A 22,195-nucleotide genomic window follows, 5' to 3' on the forward strand; every position below is an offset into this window, starting at 1 on the left:
AAATGAACGATTATTACTGCCTAAGTTTGAACATCATAGATATATGGGAGATCAAAATTTCAAGTTAATTTTCAAAAGGTTGCCTTTCCACAAAATGTTAAAATGGAGAGGTAATCATAAAATTGGACCTTTAATCAACATTGTTTCTGAAAAAGAAAAATGTTCTCATGCCACGCAGCTATTTTTACTTGTCCATTTTAATGTTTGAAAACCGTTGAGAAGCGGCTATGTGGGAATTATCTTGAAAAGTTGGGCGCCTGTTTGATCAAATTCAAAAGTTAAACAGCCATTTCTTGATCATTCTTTTTTTGGCAGCTTTTGTAAGAGAAAGTGGTAGAAGTGGTTAGTACCATTTTGAGTGATCAACCGTTTGGTATCTCCAAGACATGAACATCATGAGAAATTTGTTGAGGTTACGTGAAATAATATTTAAAAAAAAATACTGATAAGACATATCGCGATATTTAATAAGTCTCTGGGTCTGCACTTTGTCGTACCTAAATCATGAAATTAATCAAAACTGGCTACAAATTTGTCAAAATCATAGCTGAAATTAGGGAGTATTTTTATACGAACTTGACTAGGTTTAAAATAAATAATCTCCGTTCTTCGCTATAAACTTCTAAACGTATGCTTTTCGAAAATCTGAAAGTATGCCGATTAATAAATAAATAAATGAGTGAATAAATCATTTAAATAAATAAAAAAATTAAATATTTATATAGAAAATCTTAAAGTATGTCTAAACGAGAAACATGACATATGGAATGAAATAAAAAGATTTTCCCAGACAGCTAAAACAGGCTGGCACTCTCGGGACAAGTATTTACTAGAATTTCCGTAAATCTTTTCAAAATTTGAATTACTTACTATGTTTATTTTATATGTTTTTTAATGCAGGGCTGCATTTAGGCGGAGGTTGCAAAGACTTTCAAATCTTGAACTTCTTGTTGCCTGTACGTTGAGAACAAGTAGGAGGCAGAGGTTTCCTCTCTCGTTTCAGGAATAAAATAGTCCTCGACAAATTTGATGGTCAATTCCGAGTTTGAGGAGCCATAAAATAAAATGCCAATTGTGAAATTTAGAGGTTTTACTTTTTACCGGGCAAATTTAGAGATCCGATCCATTCAAAGATCTGTTACATAAACCTGAGCATAGTGCTGCACTGCATATCCTTGCGCGATTCCCATTTTGCCCTAAACCCCCGCGCCTTCTCTCTCTCTCATTCTCCTCCTCCTCCTCCTCCTCCCATGGTGGATCCTGAATGCAGAAACCCTGACGGAGCCCTAAGTCCGAGGCAGAAGGTCTGCCGGGCGGGCAACGCCTCGTGTTCCGCCCGCTCTTTTCCGCCGACGGTAGACTGCGATGTCTGTTGTGCCGAGCCGTCCTTCTGTCGTGATTGTTGTTGCATTCTCTGCGGGTCTCCTGTAGATTTCTCGCTCGGCAGCTCCTGTTTCATCCGGTGCGAAGCGCGGTCGCTAGGCGGTGGTGCCGCCGGACCGGTGTGTGGTCACGTATCGCACGTCCGCTGCACAATCGCCTCGCGCCTTGGAGGCTCCGTGGAGTCCGTCGGCGTTGACGTCGGATACTACTGCAGGCGTTGTGATCAGAGGACCGATCTTGTCGCGCACGTCTATAACATGCTCCGTTCGTGTCAGGTTTCTGGATCGAGCGATGGCGTTGAAGAGTGTCTTGGTTTGTGCTTGGGCCTCCTCCAAGGGGCCAAGTGGTTTGGTGCTATGGCTTGGGCTGCTGGCATCCAGTCGGCTTTGAGGAAGGTAAGATTCTTTCTGTCCGTGGTCGTTTCGTTTATCACGTTGATACTATGATGCTTAATTTTGTGTGTCCATTATCGGATGCAATATCCAAGTACATTATTTCCATCAGCGTTACTCTAGAATTTGGCGTTTTAGTACGGGTCTCGTGCTCTTGGTTCTTTCGATCCAAACAAATCAATGCGAACAAGAGCGGAAGAATGAAGGTTGCTACCGCCAGTGTTAAACGTTGTTACTGTACTCCTACCTGCGCTCCACGTTTCCGTATGAGAAAATAATCAAAATTTGCGTCACATACTGCATTGCTGTTCTTTCTTGTCTCTGTTCATTTTAATGCCTTGTAAGGTTTAATGCTGTTAGAAGACAGTTGACGACAAATTTCCAAGTGATGCGATTCTGTAATATCTCGTTTGATGGGTGTCCTTTACCCTGTTTATGACTTTTGGACTTTTTGAATTGTCATACGGAATTTATGTGGCTCTCTTCTCCGGTTAAGAATATTTTGTAGTTGCATAAGGTCTGATTTCTATTCTTATGTTTTACCAAGCTTATGTCTTCATCCAACTTTCTGCAACTAACGATGTGCCACGATCTCACATCTACCTATTCCTTGGTTGAGTGAAAGCGAGATGGTGGATTCGGTGTGTCCTATCTGTATTATTTTCCTTTTTCCTTGTTTTCTGTTTGTCTTTGGTTTTGACGGATTTCACAGCCAGCCAATCCCTTTTTAATCTCCCAACATGTTCAGCCGAAAAGTTATAGACTTATTGGGCCAAATGGAAGGCAAACCTTCAATTGTGAAAACTTGTCTTCTTTTGGACTTAGATTTTGTCTCTTGCCTATGGCTTGTGGGCTAGCTGGATAAAGTTTTCCTCAGGTGGTGTTGGATGACCTTATATTTGAATCTGATGGTGCTTATTTGTTTTCCGTGTAAGTATTCAAAAGATGCGAATGAAGCACAACTTCCAAGGCCCTAAAAAGTCAAGTCTTCAAATGTCGACTCCTAACATGGTGTTTGCATAGGCTGTTGACAAGTATCTCAGAGAAGATTACCATGGTTTGGTATCTATAACCAGAGTAATTTACAATAGCAGATAACTCGACTGGATGACAAGTGACTTTTTCAGATGACAACTGATGGCTTGCCATTTGGTGGGGTTTGACCATGTCATTTGTTTGTTGCTCTTGTGTTTTGAAGAATCTTTTGAGAATGTTGTTTATATGCAGTTAGTTTGTTTACCTCTAGAATATACCGCAGTCGTGGAACATAAAAGAATGAGTCCTGTAATGAGGAATCACAGCAAAAATGACTTTTGTGCATGTATTTTATTTTGTTTTCTACGGGACTCTTGGTTCCTTTTCCAAAGATACATTTTTCTCATTTTTAGGGTTTGTCAGCTCAAAGAAGGGAGGCCACTTATTGAAGTTTGGGACCTGGAAGACAGATGCAGAACACCTATAGCAGGTTGGTTTTGCTACAAGCAGTTCCGTTTATGTAATTTACTGTAGCATTTTGGATCTCCTTGTTCATTTATAAGGACTTGAAAGTGCACTCCTTTCTGATGTTGGACACTTCGGTGGAAATATATTTTTCTGCATCTCCTGACGCTTCTGTTTTAGCACCGTTAGGCTGTATCTTTAATTTTATAAACTTATAAGGAGTTACGTTTGGCATTTTTGTAGTTTATGTCTGATATAGCCATTTTGCAAGACTTTTACTGATTTTATGGTGCAAACACTTCAGTAGAAAACACTCAACTTGACAGCCAAGAACAGAAGGCGGAACTTCAAAAGAGCTTTTCAACTTATGAAGAATCAGAAGGCAAGCATTTAAAATCTTCAATGAGTGTACTTAGTGCATTTGATGTTTCTAAACTTCATAGTGTTAGAATTTTGATACAATGGTGTATGCAGAAATTACTTATGGGGATGCCCAAACGGTAGCCATCTTATTAATAGCCATTGTTGATCTTTTCCTTCTTTGATTCTTTTTGTGGATGGGAAATAGGTAAAGTGAAGCCTGATGCTGAGGAGAGCTGTGCGTCACCTAAGAAGCCAAAGAGGAAGATTCAACATGTACTTGAAAAGAAGCGCATTAAAACTCGACATGGTTCCCGTAACAGATATTTGGTACAGATGCAGGATCCACCTGGATCAGACAGCACACGGATTTCGGAAGCTAAATTGAAGAAAATTAAAGCAGACGTTTCAAATGACCAAATACACTGATTCCTTGGGTGCAAGATTGGTTCCATATAAATACGCCATGGGAATACATTTTCAGTAATGAGTAAGTGTTCCCTCTTGCAAATTAATGATCTCATTTTTATTATTTGTCTGATGGCTTGTGCTGGCAGTCCTGTAAGTATGTCTTCAGTAAATTGTGTGTGTGTGTGTTTTTTCTCATGTTGCATTCTTCATTCCAGATTGTGGTAAAAAGAAAGAGGTTAGACCAAGATGTTCTGACATTTGACAACAACATTTTAGACACAATTGCATCTAGTAGAGGAGCAAAAATGTTCTTTTTTAAAAAATAAAAAAATAAAGTGTTATGATCCCCTTCTCTTTCATTTACTTCCTTTTTTCCTCTTTGTTCGTCTCTTCTTACCACCTGCAAACTTTCTCTTTTCCTTTCTATTTTCCTTTTCTTTTGTTTTAACTTCACTGTTTCTTCTTCTTCTTCTTCCTAACCAACTGCAGGATTCTGCCCCATTTTTACTCTCTTTTATTTATATTTCTTTTCTTATTTTTTCTTGTTTTTTTGCCATCCTTCTTTTTCGCTTTCTGCTATGGTGCTTCTTCTTTTTCCTTATTTCATACCCTTTTTTAAGTTAAATATTCATTCTTTTAATTTGTTGATGTGCTATGTGCTAAGTTGTTCATGTCTTACGTTTGTCTGGTTGTTTGTGTTCGACGTGCATTGTCCATATTATGAGCTGTATTGTTGCATGTTAATGATTTTCAACATTTAATCACAATTTCCTTTTGGCTTTTTTTTACGGACTGCCTAGGGTTGCCTACACTGTTGCAAATATGAGTCAGCGCTGTATCTTTTTTGCTAGCTGACTGTGCTTCGACCAGCATGCCTCAGGCCATAGCAGCCCGTATTGGGATGTTTTTAATTTTTCAATTTAAAAATAACTAATGTCTTTTAAACTGTTTAATAAAACAAAAGAACAATCCAATCCTCTCGGCACCCAGCATCATTTTGGGAAAGGGCAAATATTCAACGTCAGCTATTGTGTTTTGATTATATAGGGAAAGCCGAACCTCTGCTTCTCTTCCAATATCCTCTGTTTTTTCATAGTTGTTGCAGCATGCGTTCAGCCAGTTAAGGTGTTGCTTGTTGGAAAATGGAAATTGTAACTTGTTCTTAAATGTCCTTTGGTATTTTAGTAGAAAAGTACAAGATTCTGAGCGCCTGCAGGTGCTTTATGGGTTCCATTTAATTTGCTTAGTAAGCACTGAATCTGTTCTTTATTACTTATGGAAGCGTGTTTTGTCAGACCTTATGTCTCATCTGGAATCACAATGGCTCCTTGTTCTTTTGTATCTGCAGGTGCTTCTTATTGTCATCTATATTGGTGTCCTGTTTTATTCAGGTCAGTTTCAGACACTCAACAGACTATTCCTTTGGGCGCCATATATCATGTGAAGATGATGCTGGTTCCGCCCTTGAGGCCAGCCTTCTCTTTTGTTGTTTCTTGAATCTTGGAATTCTGGCAGCCTGATTGAATCCTGTACACCTCGGAAAACTCTTGGAAAGAAAATCAAGTTACTTCCTCAAAGGAAAGAAAAAAAAAACCTCAATTTTGCCATAATGAAACCACAATTACCAAGTTGTACCTATTTTGCTACATTAGTTTTCTTCGACAAGCAAACCATACAGGGGAGTCTGATCGGGTATTCTTCAACAGATTTTACCAATTGTTTACTACAGTGAAAGTACACGTAGGAGTATATTTGGATACAATCACTTTTAGCTTCTTAATTAGGTCTGATTTTCTCGTCCTGTGAAAATTGGAATTTGGCATGTAGATTTTGGAACGGATGAGAAACTGATTTGTCCCTTTTCCTTCTCCCTTTTCTCTTTTTGAAGCAATTTTTTTCCTTTGTATAGAACCATGGGAAAAAAATGTGTATGCAAGTTGGTTTCTTTCATTTTTTCATCATCTTTGCTTCTTAATGTGTACCTTAATCGTCTGCAATGTATTGTATTTGACATGCCATCTCCTTTATGGCTACATGCGCGACCATGGTTTTATCATGCCTACACATGCATGCTTCCGGCTGTCGTCGGCTGTCATCATGGTCGTGCATCATCCTGCAGCCACAGTTTTCACTCCCACCGGTATCGTCCTTTCTTTGTCTTCAAATGCTTGTATGAAACCATCATCATGTCGGCATCGGCATGCAACTTGACGTGATCAATTGATGGTTATTGATTAATAGATATTTCATATCTGCTTTGATTTCTGTTCCTTTTCCATTTCCAATAAATTAATCATTAGTATTTTGCCCTTATTCCGAAAAGTTTAATGCACAGAAACATCTCTCTTCTATATTCTTCGTAAAAGTCGTTGTTCTTCTGACCGTCGAAAATCTGAGTTTCACATATAGACAGGATAGGATAAATTGAGGCGTATTTAATTCCGTGGGAAAGAAAATGATGCCTTTGTATTTGTGGGCAGGGGTGGGTATCGGGCCGGGCCGGGCCGGCCCGACCCGTTTAGACCCGGCCCGGGTCGGCCCGTTGGGCCCAAACCTGGGCCCGGGCCCGGCCCGATAATATTGACGGGCCGGGCCGGGCCGGGTACCGGGCCAGGTCCACCATACCAAGGCCCAGCCCGGCCCGTTTTGCCGGGCCATCGGGCCGGGTCGGGCCGGGTCGGGCCGGGTCGGGCCTTGAAAAAAATGCATAAATTGTACTGAGTTTAAAACTTTCAAGATTCATTTAAAAAAAAAAAACATAAAGAGCAAGCTAAAAGCGCAAACTATTTTTGGCCACTCACATGAGTAGAATATTGACAGAATCGTAAAATTTATAGATAAACAAAGCAAAAAGAGAGATTTTTTGCAAGGGCACCAGACATGTACATCATTCAAACCATCTATCCAAGGCACAACTCTTGTGATAATATGGCAGGGAGTCCCACATGAACCTTAATTACTGTCAAGCGATAAGTTTCTAATACAAAAGAGCACTCAGCCTTTGAGAGTAACTGTGGACCTCAAAGAACTCACTCATTACTAAGTGAATGAACTAATTACCCACCGTGGCATCCAAGGCTGGTGAGTGGTGAACAATAATATATAAAAGCTGTTATAGATGCACGCAACTAAAAAAAAATTGGCGAAGTTAAACTAGAACTAATGAAATTGAACCACAATTACCATATGAGTTTTGTTACAGCCAAAGTAAGAAGAGTCTATCAGCCGAACCCAAGCAGCAAATAAAATGTCACAAAGTTCTAAAACTAAACAAGCTCACAAACAAGAATTTTCGATGCTCAATCACCGCAATTAACAGAACCCTGTAAGTGGCACGCCCATAGGGTAGAGGGATTGATGAGTGAACACCAAATGCAGAAAATACTAAAAAGAAAGCATGAATTCGACAGCATATTGAGGAACAATAATACAGTATGGCAACAAGCAAGAAGGGGATAGTTAATCTCTAGTATCTTCACAATATGTAGATGGTAGTGCACAGAAATTTACCTGTGGCAGACAAGAGAACATCGTCTCCACCTGGATGGTCTTCCAAGAATTGGGTTACAATGTTACATCATATACCTGCTTTTATCATTTCAAAAAAAAAACATAAAGAGCAAGCTAAAAGGGCAAATTATTTTTGGCCACTCACACCAGTAGAATATTGACAGAATCATAAAATTTATAGATAGACAAATCAAAAAGAGAGATTTTTTGCAAGGGCACCAGACATGTACATCATTCAAACCATCATTACATTACATCGTATCAATTTGCGCACAAAATCTGTCTCTCTCTCTCTCTTGTTAAAGGTCCTCTATAAATGTGAAGAACCGTATAATATTTACTGAACAAACTCATAATGTTTAAGTTTGACATGAACTTCAAGACTCTGCACAAGATATTATACAAAGATGCGACACCCATATCTGAGAGCAACAAAAAAATGCAAAGAAATGATAACGTCAGTAGAGAATTCATGGTTGTAGCTTGAAATGTCCACCTGCAATTTAACATGAAAAAGAAATGTTAATAAAAATTAACATGTACTTGTCAACATATAATACGAAACATTAATTACAAAAATTACCATAATTAATAAGCATGCACTCGATTAACATTCATTGTTATCCAGGTGCTCTGCATCATGAGAACTGTAACAAAGACACTTATTAATTTAAGCACACTATTAAGTTAATATGTATAAACTATGAAGCATGAACATCTTACCTTTCACACAAGTTGCTTGCATCACGAATCCAACTTTGTGTGCATATTAATGACTCTACATTTTCGGGAGTAGTTGAACATCGATAATCATTAATAATTCTTCCCGATGTACTGAATGCAGATTCTGAAGCAACTGTAGATACAGGAATAGCTAACATATCTCGAGCCATCCTTGCTAGAATTTTGTATTTGCTTTCATTTGCCTTCCACCAAGATAATATGTTGAACTCTATAGTAGGTGAAATTTCTTCCATTGGATCAAACAAATATTTATCTAGATCAGTGTGAACCACTACAGGAGATACAGAGTTGACATATGCTTTAAACCCATATCTAGACACACTTTTATATTCTTCCATTGCAATCATGGTACTAGTGGATGCATTGGCCCTTCCCATATTACACGTGTCACTATCTTCATACATATTTCTGTACTCAGCATATAATTCATGAAGAGTGCTCTCTATAATTTCACATTTCACTATTGCATCAGGTTTATCTAAATTGCCAAGCAAATACTTCAAGTATGACAACTTGAACCTAGGATCCATAATAGCTGCAATTGCAAAGAGAATATTATAGCCCTTAAAGTATTTGTCAAATTTTTCTTGCATTTTGCATGCCAATGCCCTTATATGTTCATTTGATGCTCCACGATGCCTATACAAATGATGGTAAATTGATACGATTTCTTCAAAAACTAGATTAGCTGTTACCTGCTTGGTGGTAGAGAATAAATTTGTTGCATCGTAGAAGACCTTTAAGAACTGACATAAATCTGATGCATGAGACCACTCATCCTCAGAAGGCAAATATGTATAACTGGGATCACACGATGCCAAATGTTGAAAGACATCTTTGAATAATAATGCATCTCTCAACATTATAAATGTAGAATTCCATCGAGTAGGAACATCATAGTTTAAACCTTTTTTCTCATCCAAACCCATTGTCTTTACACATTCTTTGAAAGCATGTAGTCATTTTGGTGATCCCCTTATATATTTGACACTGTCACGAACTTTTGAAATTGTATCGTCCATATCATTCATACCATCTCTAACTATCAGATTTATGATATGTGCACCACAACGAATATGAAAGTACTCCCCTCTCAATGGAAATGAAATATTATTTTTCCTTTCTATGGTCATTCTCAACAAACTTATTCCACTATCATTTGTTGAACAATTATCAGCAGTGACAGAAAACAACTTCAAATGAATACCCCACTTAGTAGTAATGCACTCCAACACAGATTCACAAATGCAAATTGCATTATGTGGTGGAGGCACATGTATAAAATTAAGTATGTGAGAGTGCAATTGCCAATCTGTATCAATATAAGAGGCTGTCAAGCATAAGTACCCTAACGTCTGTTGTGAGGACCACATATCAAATGTCAATGATATCCGTTGCACTTGGTTATTTACAAGTTCTTGATATCTCTTTTTTTCAGTCAAGAACATTGACTGTACCTCTTTTGTAAGTGTTCTTCTAGAAATTGGCACAAACCTTGGATTTAAAAGCTTTAGAAGATTGTTAAGATATTCATATTCTGCAATACTGAAAGGAAGTGCATGCATTATTGCCAACTTAGCCAAACCTTTTCTTATACAGTCCATATCAAGTTTGTGTAGACTTAAATTTGAAGCTCCAGATTCACCAACTCCAAATGACAACGTGTTTTGTTTTCCATCAAGTATTTGTTTTCTGACACATGTATCTCTATGTCGTTTCAAGTGGCTCGTACCACTGCTACTTTGTGCAGTAAATCGTTCACCACAATGTTTGCATTTCGCCCACTCTTTTCCATTAAATTCTACTAATTTGAAGTCATTCCATACTATCGAAGTTCTTTTTCTCTTGGATTGAACGTCTTTTTCAGTACATGTAAAAGATTCATCTTCCTCTACATCTGCCATCGGACAATATTCTTCATCCCCAATGTTAGATGACATGACTTACTATTTGAATGATATCCCTACAACCTAAACATAAAGTCATAGGGAAACCAATTACAAAAATTCTCACAAGTTTCATAGACATGCATCAACAGTACATGTGACTAGAGGCAGGTCATCACATTAGAGAAAAAGTTCCATGAACTAGGTTCAGCATATAATAAGATACTAATTTCCAGTTTACTCACAATGACACATAAAGTTAGTTAAAGATGCTACTTAGCACGGTAGCCTTGACATAGATACTAATATAAGAAGACCTTATATTTCATTCATCATACAATATAAATGTTAAAAATGAGATTAACTTTGCTCCAATACATTACTTCTCCAACCTGATAAGGTAGGGAAAAAACTGGAAAGAGTTCAAGAAGATTGACAAAAAGTGTTGTTCCTTAAACAGCCATGCTCTGCAAGTTAAAATGGTTCATCCAAAGAGATGGCATAAACAATTAGATTACAATAACCAAAGATCATGGGACAAAAACCAGTAAAACTATTGATGGTTTGATAATTGACACTATTTTAGGCCCTCAAAACTAAATGAATGAAATAATTTTACCTCAGTGGAATGAGATGGTGTTCCAAGCAGCACCAGCAACTTCTTTTGGAATGAGTTTCCAGAAACCTGCAATATCACCTATTAGGTAGGTATAAATGATAGCAAAATTGAACTTGAGTTATTGAGCATATATGTGCATGTGTGTGCTTCTCGAGATACAGAAAAATATATATGCAAGTCTGCGCTTCAATTGAGAAGGGAGATCAATTTCATCAAATAATAATGTAATAGATGAGATCAATAGGAACATGCTGTAAAAACATGAATTCCAAACTTAGAAAACCATGATCCCGGACAAGCTGCAGCCTCCACCCCTCTCTTCAACTTTTTGAATCAGAAAATAAAATGAAAAGGAGAGGAAGATTAGTAACAGTAATCATCAAATAACAGAAGAGAGTGGACATTGTATAGCAGAAAAGCCATTAAGATGACCATTAAGATGTTTAATCATGGACCATATTATGGCTGAACAAGCAACTTGTGCAACTATATGGAATTGTATGTATTGGTTTCACTCATTTTGTATTTCTGAGATGTGCATGTTTGATGGGAAGGCAATAGTCAGAATTTTATATGACATCAATTTCTTCTATTTGCTCGTAAATGTGGAGTTTTAAACAAAGGCACCATGATGTCAGAAAATGACTTCAATTCGACTTTCAGACCAAATAAATCATTGACTGTGCAGCTCGTTGCAAGTCTTGGCATTGTTCTATGTTGTTTCTTTCCCATATGTTTCACATTTTTATCTTAAAAAGTATCATTGGAAAAAAGTTTTTCCCACAACCAAACAAAAAGACCAACCCGTGGGCATCAGCCATCATGACCTTTGAAACATGCCCTCTTGGCCTCTTATTGAATCCTGCAATTGACACCGATTGGTAAAACATGATTACTGATATGGAAGTAAGTAACGTCACAGCCAACTATAGAACGATCATCACTGATATGAAAGGATACAAAGATACAAAGAGTGATGAGAGAATGACAAAGCCCTAACTAAGTTTTGCAACTTGCAAGAGCAGCGTGTACCCCCAATCTGGGCGAAAGGCAATAACCCCCAATCCCCCATTATCCCTGTATCGTGTAAGAGCAGCATGTACCTTCAAAAGGGCGAAGGGCGACGATGGCCCAGTGGTGGTCTGGTGGAGCGGAGACAGTGGCGGTGGTGGACTGGCTGAGTGGCTGGGTATAAGATTCTTCAGGTATCGACTGTAGAACAATGGAAACGGCTCTGCGGCTCTGCGAGTTTGCCTTCCTCGAATCCTCGATGGACGATGGAAAACAGGAAAAGGAAAACCAAAAGCGAAAAGGGGAAAATGTGAAAGTGAAACAAGGGGAGCCGTGCGAGAAGATTGTTGACCTAACACACTAACGGGCCGTCGGGCCGGGCCGGGCCAGAGAAGTGATAACCAGGCCCGGCCCGTTAAGATCTCGGGCCGGGCCGGGCTCACTAAAGTTCGGCCCGATAACCAAATTCCTCAGCCCAAACCCGGCCCATACCGGGCCGGGCCGGGCCGGCCCAGCGGCGGCCCGACCCGACGCCCAGGCCTATTTGTGGGGGGTTTTAAATCGGTCCGTGAACGTGGTGGTATAGATATGATGAGATTGAAGATCCATGATTAAGCGGAAACTCAAAGAGGATGGGCTATGCTATAGGGTTAGGACCGGAGCCTGATCCTCGAATTCAAGATTTCTCTCCTGCTATCTTTTTGAAAAACCTGCTAAGATTACCTTTCACTTAAATGATGTTTCTAGATGTCAAAGTTAAATGGATGAGTGATTGTGTTCGGACCGACATTGGTACTTGAAAAATTTGGAACTTGAAACCATCTTAGAACTCTTTATATTCCTAATGTTATCTCATGAGGTGGGAATTCAAATTTAAAGCAGATGTTTGAATCAACAACTAACCAAGAAATGCTTTTTTCTATGGTCGGCATATTCTTTGTCCAGGATAATTTCTCTGGGTATCCAACCATGTCCTTGAGACATCCAACATGGAGGAGGTTACCGGTTAAACACTTTGGTGCCTCTTGCCAAAATAAGCTGGTAATTATCTCGGTGTAAAATTGGGTTGGACATGTAATACCCAAGCTTCCTTGTGAAAAAGGAAGTATTTTTTATGCACTCAGATGCTGGCAGAGAGTTCTTATGTAGAAACAAATTTCTCTTCTAACAATATATTACTCAAAATCTAGATTAACATGTAATATTCCTTTTGTTTGCGGATTTATTCTGAATTTCCCCTATATCTTGGGGAAAATGAACGGCAAGGTTTCCCCAGGACTACTTTCTTGTATGTCTTTTCTGAGATCGCTTTGGACTATTAGTCTTAGCAATTTCGACAATTACGAAAGGTTGTTCCGCATTAAAAAGCCAAAGACATGACTGAGAGAAGCATGCCCGCTATGGACTATGCGACGACAAACTCTCTCTGACATAGAACCTGCAGTCAATTGTTCTTTTCTCAAAAGAGCACATATGGTTGAAACCTTAGGCTATGTAAAGTACTTGCTTTTCTCCACATCCATCCTTATGGGGTAATTGATGTATCCATCTTTACCTTGTTAGGATTGGCAAGTTCATTGTTTATCATAACCATTTCAATTCTTCGATGTTTAGTTTGTTAACTTATAAAAGAGTTCTTTAAATGAAATGATACAGATGCCCACAAAGGAGAAAGGAAGGAGTGACTTGGCACGTTATCAAGTAAATAATTTCAATAACATAAACTCATCTTGCTGGCACTGTATCCAGCATAAGCCGTTAACCAGGGTAAAATTCTACTAAAAGTTCAAATGCCAGGATACGTGCAGCTTACGATGGAGTTGCCAAGTTGCCTCTAAGTTGGGAATGAATGGAAAAGGTCTTTCTTAAACATAATAAGTAAAACTCAAAATTTAATATTTGCATTAATTTGAACTTTATATGCCTCAAGGGCCGTGGTGCAATCGAACAGCGTGGTCCAAAGTTTGAATCCTCTGGTTATTGCCACACTCCTAGCATCCAAGCGCCAGTTTTTTGGGCTGCAAACAGCGACAAGTGTGATGTCCAATTAAAATGATGTATCATAGGTCCGTTTAGGTCCTAAAACAAGCCAGATCCTTGGAGGCAGAAGTCCTTGGGATTTTGTCTCCTAAGATGGTTTTCTCCTACAAATCTATCTGTTTGACTTCCCGTACAGATGCTGTTCTGGATACTACCTTGGGTGAATGTTAGTGGTGACTCACGTCGCAGAGACGTCCACCGGCAGCAAATGCGCATGAATGACAAACCAAACATAAGATGGAGCAGCTCAGATTAAATACAAATTGATGAATTTTTAGTCAACGAATTGAGCTTGATAAGTCCAATGGTTTGCTGCTAGCTAAAAAAATTAAAGCCGAGTGCTATCAGGCATATCAAAAGCTTATACGCAGATAAGTTGATGATGCATTTTTTATTACTTTACTACGTTGATGGTGCTTTTAGGGCATGGGTAAGTTAAAACTTAAATACGCCAATCGGTACTCACGGCAGCCCACTTCTACTGAATGCAAAGAGTACAAAGACAAGATATCCAGTTGCAGGGCTACTCCTGAAAACGTCCTACATCCGTGTTTTTTTCCCGAAATACCACCTCCTTTTGTAAAGGCATCTGATTGGTGCCTTGAATTTCTCAAGTTGCAGAAAGCAATGGATAGTTCATAGTTACAGAGAGATCAACAACAGTTGGTTGCTCGCTTGCGATTGCAGGGAGAAACACAACTACAGTTGAAAGAAGCCTATGACTCAGTACTAGGACGCAGTATGTATTCACTTTAAGCAAAAAAAACGCAATAAAGGATGACCAGAAGGATGAGTCAGACATGAGGCACATTTTCAAGCCCCAGAGGAAAACAAAGAGTTGCCGCAAAGAGGCCTCACTGTACAAGAACAAGCGGCTCAAGCCTAGAGATAATTGAGCTTCCAACATTCACTTTGCAATCTAGTTCCTGCAATTTGGCTGACCCGTTAGTCGATGCTCCTCCATCTCCACTTCCATAACCACCATTGATCTCTGCATCCGGTGAAGCTTCACGCCAATCATCTTTCCCATTAGGACCATTTTCTTCTTCACCTTCTGCAGCACTCTCATCTGAACAATCTGCACTCTTGGGGACAGTGATAATCAACTCTCCTGCTATATAAGCAGCTTTAGCGAGGTCCGGCCTAGTAGATGGTGGCAGCCTGAACCGCCATAAGTCCAGTTCCAGCTCGTCGAATGACAATTCGAGCATGTTCTCTCCACGAATTATGATCTTGGACACCCCAGGAATGACCTCCACCAGATGGGCTTCAACATCCCCAGTGATCTGATCAGTGATCAATGCAAACCTGAAGCAGGCCTCATCTTCTTGGACAGAAACATCGGCCTCCGCATGGAAAGGCAGCTCCAAAACCCGACTGAAAATATGAGGGAGCCTCCGGAGGTTCTTCTGCCTTCCTGTAATGGAGAAGGAACGCAACCCTGCTTCAGCAAGGCTTGCATTAATGTCGTAATGGAATGCTATGTTCCGTTTCTGAGGAAGAGGAACCATCATTATCACCAAGCTTGGTCTAAAACACCAAACTGCTAAAATCCTCAACCAAAGTAACAAATTCACGATGGAAACCTGATTGGACGCAGAAACGTCAGATAAGAGTATAAGACACCTAACCAGAGGTACCCAGTTCACAGCAAAAGCCTAATCTGAGATATCCCAAACAAAATCACGAAATTTTTTTACGAAAAGCTCTCTCGCGAGCGACACAACCGGATACAGACAGGAAAAAACTCGAATCAAATAGGGAAAGATTTAGCTCCAATTATGAAGCAATGAGAAGGATATCCAATGCAAGTTTAAAGAAAACACATCCCGAAAAACCACCAAGAGATGGTGGAATCACTGAACGGTGAAGCACACATCCAGAATCTAATGAAACTAATAATGAAACCAATTGACCAAACGGTGTCGATGACAAGAACGACTGAAGAGGAAAACAAGAAGAAGATAGGATTTATCAGTAAGAAACACTTAAAAAATGGAAGTGCAAATTTAATATATCCTGAAAAAAAAGTAGGGTAAAAAAACGAAATTCCTTGATTCTGCAATAACAATACACCGACGAAGAAGGAAAAAATTGAAAAGAAAACTAAGGTTTCTATTTCTGAGTTGACGCTTAACTACTCCAAAAAAGAAAGAACCCGAACAAGACTCCGGCCTTGTTAATCACCAAAACGCGTCCACAGACAGATGAAACCTTAGGTGACAATCAAACAGAACGCCAGCGAAAAGATTTGCTAGATTGTTCGGAGACGATAAATGTGAGAGGACCACGGAACGCATTCAACAGAAAGAGAACCAAAAGAACTCGAGAAGCGAAACGCACAAAAGGGTGTCGATAAAAGCTAATCACGTCGTTTCCCCCGGCTAAGATGGTTTCTTTTCCAATCGATGGCGATGAGATCGGCTCGCATGGAAAAGGCAGGCAAGCAGGAGACCCAGAAGAAACGACGAAGAAAGAACCTCGAATCTATTGAGAGAGAGCGGAGGAAAGCCGATGGAAATTAAAACGAAGTCGCATTAATCCCCACGAGAGAGACGGAGGGGACGCGGCGGGGTATATATAGAGTTGAATTCTGGGGTGGAATTTTTGTCGTTAACTATTCGCGAATAGACCTCCAACCTTCATATATTCCTGTTTAATAGCGATCTGTAAATGTTTGTATTATTATGCGCACTGTAGCACTTTTCAACTTTTTCAATAAATTTTGAAGCCTGGGTGCGAACTCAAAAGATTATATTACGAACACAACGATTCGAATCCAGAAAACTGCAACATTTGGCTTGCTACCCAATTTTACCTCTCATATTATAGCCCTCAGTGAGCTCATGAAGATGTAAATGATCCGTAATCCGACTATTTGAAATCAACAGAAATCAGATCCCATTTGTTCTGAAAACATTATCTTGACCGATCTATATCTCAACTCTTGGTTAAAGTTTAAGATGGTTTGACGGCAAGGTGGAAGAATGATTTCTTTAGAGAGAAAAATTGTTTTTCTCCATGTGTTCCATGATGCAACCATCCACTTTGCTGTCACGGTTTTAGCGCATTGACAACTAAGTGAATGACTTAATTGATAGATGAACTCATGCATGGAGCACACATTACTTTTATTATTGAAATATAAAACTACCAATAAGAAGCACGTTAGTGTCTAGGTTATGACTTAAAAAAACAGATATTTTCTTTCCCTCCCCCTCCGCAGCACTCGCAGTTGACTTACTTGGTTGCTAAAATGATATTTGACAGAAGATAACGAGAGTATATAACTCCATAAATTAGATTTCGTTTTTGTATATATCAAAAGCCTTTTAAAATCAGACAACTTATTAATGTGCTTGTCTCTAAAGGCATAACACCTGGAACATCCCTGTTCATCATTTCTTACAAAGATAAACACTTGAAAATATTCACGGTCTTAATAAAAAGGTTGGGACTCCACAACATATTCACCTGCATGGTTTCCTCCATCAAAGAAGAGAAAAAAAAAAAAGAGGTCGTCACCTTTGTCTGTTCTCTGTTAGCTGGCTGATGTTAGCAAGAAGAATATTTTTTTACTACCAATGAAGTGATTTGAGATAATTAGGAATCCTACCAATGAAGTGATTTGAGATAATTAGGAATCTCAAATCCATGAATTTTAAGTCAAGACTCTCTTTCCATCCGACTTAAAACTAAGAGGTTTTACCATAAACTGAGGATTTGAAATCATCTTTTTACAGATTGGTAAAATCTGGTGTTTGTTTACACCATGGGTCTTAGGATCTAAATTCAGCCTCGGACATGAGACTATCAAACACACCCTCGACCTGGACAAGATCCAATTCAATGTTTCTTGTCTAATCCATAATCCTCTCAACAACTTTCTATCTGTCGTCTTCTTTAACCAGTGGTTGAAAGTGAGAAAACTGGTCTGGGTCGGCTCAAGTAAATGCCTGGTCTGGGTGAAGCCCGACAACAACCCGGTTGAAAATGGAACCATTCAAGAATAAAACTAAGTTGGTCGTTGAAATTTCCGATAAGAACTGGCCTGTTCCAACAGACCCCAATTGCGTGATTGCGAACATATTTTTCCATACTTTGCATCACTTGCATGTTATCAGCCTTTTTACGATGCTTCCGTGACGTCGATTGGATGAGCAGTAAGATAAAATTTGTGCAGTTATAGCTCAAAACTTTTGTTTTAGAAGTTTTTTCCTCTTTTCTTTTTAAAATTTAACCATATCAGCCTGATCATCCCCATGGTTCGAAGCTCACAGCTATAGTCTTGATTGGAACAATTTATTTATGGTTGTACATAAGTTTTTATGATCAATGGCTAAGCCACATGTGGGTTTGTGCGGGCAGTCGCGGACACGGTTCTATAAATTTTATTTGTTCATATATTAGTTGCCACAACTATTTGTTTATTGGTATATTGTTGCCCTTCTTCATTCACCTGCTTAGTACCCCCCCTCAATCATTTTATTATATTGAATTAAAATGGCCCAGAATGTTTAAAATTAGTACTTGTCAACAAAAAAAATTCTATCTCCACCATTATCTATATCATACAAAATTTTTAGATCACCAAATTTTAAACTTTATACAATCCCGTTAGGTGAACTTCTGGGTTCTAAACTCTAGTGCAGTAAGCAGGGTTCATTCAGACCCCTACCAGATTAATCATTAGGCCATAACTTAAAGTCACTCTGCTTTTAAACCTTTCTTCTCCAACAAAATGCTCGACTGGCACCTGCACGTTACTCCAGATGCCGAGCAAGAAATTATTTTTGAAAATTTTAGTTGTTTTTACTTAGAATTTTGCAATTTCACAAGTTAGCATTTGAAATGCAAGTATTCGTCCATGTAAATGCTAAAACAATTATGTAAAGGTTTCGTCGTTTTTTTTTAAAAAATTTACAAAACCAAATTTCTCTCTCTTTTTGACTTTTTTGTTGTGTGCAAAATAGCCAAGAAATAGACTCTATTCCGAATACAAAACCAACTTGAAAGTTTTAAGATGTCCCACTTAAATTTGGGTATACCCATGTTAGTTCTATTCTCTTCTTTCCTCGATGACCAATCGATTTCGGGGAAAGATCAGAAAAAGTCATGAAATTCACTGTTGGTTCTCTGTTTGGATTCAACTGAATTGGGCTCTATGTGATTTTTTTTTTCTCCTTTTTGATCTCAGACAGTTGTTAAAATGCATCTTATGCAGGCAAAAGATTGCATTTTCTGTAGATTTCATCTTCTATTCATAATCCTAAAAGATTTGCAGACGACTTTAGTATGTATTTATTCTATAAATTTCATTGCCTGCAGTTAAACGGGAATCAACAACAAGATTGCAACGACGACAATAACAATATCAGCAATAGTCTTATTCCTGGGAAGTTTCGTGGAAGCCCTTGGTTCCTACCCAGAGTTGTTGATACTTGGAAGATAGAAAGCGCAACCAAGAAGCAACAAACTAAAGATGGCAGTCTTGGGACCTCTTCAGACCGTGCTTTTTGCTTTTCTGATGCTTTACTCTTCCTGACAAATTTCTCAGCAGTAGTTTTCCTGTTGGTTTATTTCTCAGAAGCTTCTTTGCTAGAGACGTGAACAGTTCAAATTCGAGTTAGTTATATCATCCGGCATTTTTTAAGTGAAACTGTCCCATTTGGATTTTATGCAATCAGATTCAGATTTGGAATCAGTTTTGATCCCATGTTGCAAAATCGGAACTCCGATCTGATCAACATGAGAATACATAGAGCTATATGTGTTTGGGTCCAGGTACTTATCGGATTTCAGTCGGATATGAAGCTAGGATTTCGTTTTGTTTATTATGAAACTGCATACCCAATTCAAATTTGATCAACAAAATGGATTCAAATCTTTTACCATATCAAGCTAATCGGGTACAAAATCAGAACGGATATATCCAAACATCAATGTCCCTGTCCCTGAGGAATAGCTTTTGTTAGTAGAAGCTTCCAAGAGATTGTGCTTCTGCTTCAAGTTGCATGTGATAGGCGGCAGTCGGCAGGAGACGTGGGATGGCCAAGGAGCCAGGTGAACAGCAAAAAGCACATACTGCTGTTAACATCTATGGGTAACAGTTTAGACTTTGACTGCAAACAGATCTGGATTCAAGACGAAAGGTTGTTTGGTAGTAGAGGTACTAACAGCATGACATGAATCTGTTTCAAAGATTGAGCCAGATTTATGAAACATTAGCTTATGTGTTTCATGAATCTCCCACAATCTTTGAAACATATTAACAAAACACTGATGAAAATGTTCTTGCTGCCAAACAATATGTGAGAGTCGGATTGTTTTTGGATTCAATACATAGAAGACAACAAGATCCTCTAACCAGATGAGAGCCACCGTCCTGTTCAAGTGGCATGTTCTACCAGTATAGTATTTGTATGCATGTATAACACTGACAAGCAATCCACATTAATTCCATACTCATCCGGTCCTGTTCCTCTTCCGGGGAAAAAGGAGGAGCCGAGGGAAATGAGATAACCTTCTCAGGGGGGTAGCACTCTTTAAAGAGGACAAGACACATCCAAGGCGGACGAACCTGAAACCCATGCCCCGGTCTCGGAGTCCATGCATCAAAAGATGCAGGCCCATTTATAAGAAGGTGTGCGCGTGTCACGGGCCGAGTTTCTCCAGCCCGCACGGCGCCGAAGGCATTCCCCAAAGCCTTCGGCCAACCGTCTCTCTCTTAAGCTAACACATAAAAGTGGTGAGAGTGGATGCGCATAGATGCGATCTCCCTCATAGGCAGGTGTGGGTGTGTGCACGCGCGCACTACACATAAAGGAGGAAGTGAGAGTGGATGCGTATGAGGAGCCTTTTCATCGCATTTTTTCATCGCATTCAAGTGCAAGTTGTTAGTGGTGGGCTTGTTTGGAAAGGACAATGGCAAATTAAATGAAATCCATGGGATGTGGACTGCCACTCCACACACGCTCTTCATTTTTAGCAAGAAAGGTCGCTTGTCATGCTACCAAGCAACCGTGCCCTCAACGCCGGGTATCCCAAGTCAAGCCGCGATATAATTTTGATGATTCCCTTTTCTTTTATTTCACTCTTACCTCTTCTCTAATTTTGATTTTTAATGGATTATATACACATACATACATATACATACATGCACACATACATTCCAATATACATCGCTGTTAACTTTATACTGGTCATAGTTATGAAGAGGTTGACGGCCTCTCCGCCTTTCATCCTACTACCAAGGTAGCGTGTTTCATTGAGACTATAGAACATTCTTGTCGTTAATAAAAGTAGCACCTATGAAAATCAAACAAACAAAACAACTGGCCATGACCAGCCACTCCACAACACGCCCCTCCTATTAAGACTATTGCTACTAACCACCTAAGACGGCACACCCTTCAAAAACTAAGTACTTGATAGAATTGGCAGTTGGGAGTTCATGTCTTTCCATAGGATCAAATTGCAAAAACCGGTGGGACCAAATTCATTTCGGCTTATCAAATCTGACCATTTGCATGCGTTGCGTGGAGCACCAATTAAGTATTTTACTCAACATAGGATTGTGACGTCCCACCTTACAAAGATAACGCGGTAGAAAAAACACAAGCTGCCATGAAGCTTGACCGACCAATATTAATATTTCCTCGCCTTAGATTCCTTCAGCAAGGACTTTAAAATAACGTAGCTTTGGATTTTGACTTTATTTTCCCGATTGCAATTTCGCGTGCAATATAATTATCTCAAAACCAGAAATAAAGTGAATGCACTTGGTGGAATTCAATTCAATTCGGGAGGTAAAAAGGACATTTTCTTCTGTTAAGTACTTCACACGGAAAGAGCAAAGGAGGCCGTAGCACAAGTCCGAGCGGACGTCCAGAACTGCAACGTGGCACCAATCAACGGTCCAGCCATCCATCTGGGGCCCACTGGTCCATAAAGGCCTGCTCTGCTCCCTCCAACCTGTGCACACGCCTTTGACTCCTTCTGCACAAACAAATGCCCTCCCATCCCTTCGTAATTGCTAATTGCCACCGAATGCCTTGGCCAGAAAGCAAACGTGCAATTATTACCACTTAACCCTTCCGGGATTTGCTTTTACGGTAGTAGTAGTAGTATTGCGTCTGCATGATGAGATTTGTCATGGTGGATGATTGGAATGAAGAGGAACATCTGTTGGCGATCTCATAAATTCTTGGGCACTTGTGATTTGATGAGACTCCGCTTTTAAGTAAGATCAAAGCCTCATTTGGCATGCATTTTATATTAGCGTTTGATTACCATCTTAAGTTGGACTTGCAATAACCAAATTAATTAACCTTGGTTTTGGTAAACCTTTGATCTAAAGTGGGTGGTGGTCTAGAAGATTCACAAAATGAAATCATCAG

General features: G+C 39.3%; 2 protein-coding genes across 2 annotated transcripts; one reads left to right on the top strand and one right to left on the bottom strand.

Moving 5' to 3' along the window:
• The first annotated feature begins 1,186 nt into the window (after window positions 1-1,186).
• Window positions 1,187-5,936, top strand: LOC116246975 (protein OBERON 2). The gene is made up of 5 exons (XM_031618903.2): window positions 1,187-1,778; window positions 3,174-3,240; window positions 3,520-3,597; window positions 3,784-4,065; window positions 5,335-5,936. The coding sequence occupies exons 1-4, from the start codon at window positions 1,251-1,253 to the stop codon at window positions 4,002-4,004; spliced, it is 894 nt and encodes a 297-aa protein (XP_031474763.1). The 5' UTR covers window positions 1,187-1,250; the 3' UTR covers window positions 4,005-4,065; window positions 5,335-5,936.
• Window positions 5,937-14,320: 8,384 nt separating this feature from the next.
• LOC116249318 (uncharacterized) lies at window positions 14,321-16,283 on the bottom strand. Its single transcript, XM_031622562.2, has 2 exons — window positions 16,140-16,283; window positions 14,321-15,382 (listed from the first exon to the last, which is right to left on the bottom strand). Exon 2 carries the CDS (start codon window positions 15,308-15,310, stop codon window positions 14,651-14,653), a length of 660 nt encoding a protein of 219 aa, XP_031478422.1. The 5' UTR covers window positions 15,311-15,382; window positions 16,140-16,283; the 3' UTR covers window positions 14,321-14,650.
• Between the last annotated feature and the right edge of the window lie 5,912 nt (window positions 16,284-22,195).

Source organism: Nymphaea colorata, chromosome 2, assembly GCF_008831285.2.
Source record: "Nymphaea colorata isolate Beijing-Zhang1983 chromosome 2, ASM883128v2, whole genome shotgun sequence".
Lineage (NCBI taxonomy): Eukaryota > Viridiplantae > Streptophyta > Magnoliopsida > Nymphaeales > Nymphaeaceae > Nymphaea > Nymphaea colorata.

Bases quoted from the DNA above. Each gene is read 5' to 3' on its own strand.
- LOC116246975 (XM_031618903.2), top strand. From the start codon at position 1,251: ATGGTGGATCCTGAATGCAGAAACCCTGACGGAGCCCTAAGTCCGAGG. The intron at 1,779-3,173 runs GTAAGATTCTTT...AGGGTTTGTCAG, and splicing joins TCCAGTCGGCTTTGAGGAAG to CTCAAAGAAGGGAGGCCACT. The intron at 3,598-3,783 runs GCAAGCATTTAA...GATGGGAAATAG, and splicing joins AACTTATGAAGAATCAGAAG to GTAAAGTGAAGCCTGATGCT.
- LOC116249318 (XM_031622562.2), bottom strand. From the start codon at position 15,310: ATGATGGTTCCTCTTCCTCAGAAACGGAACATAGCATTCCATTACGAC.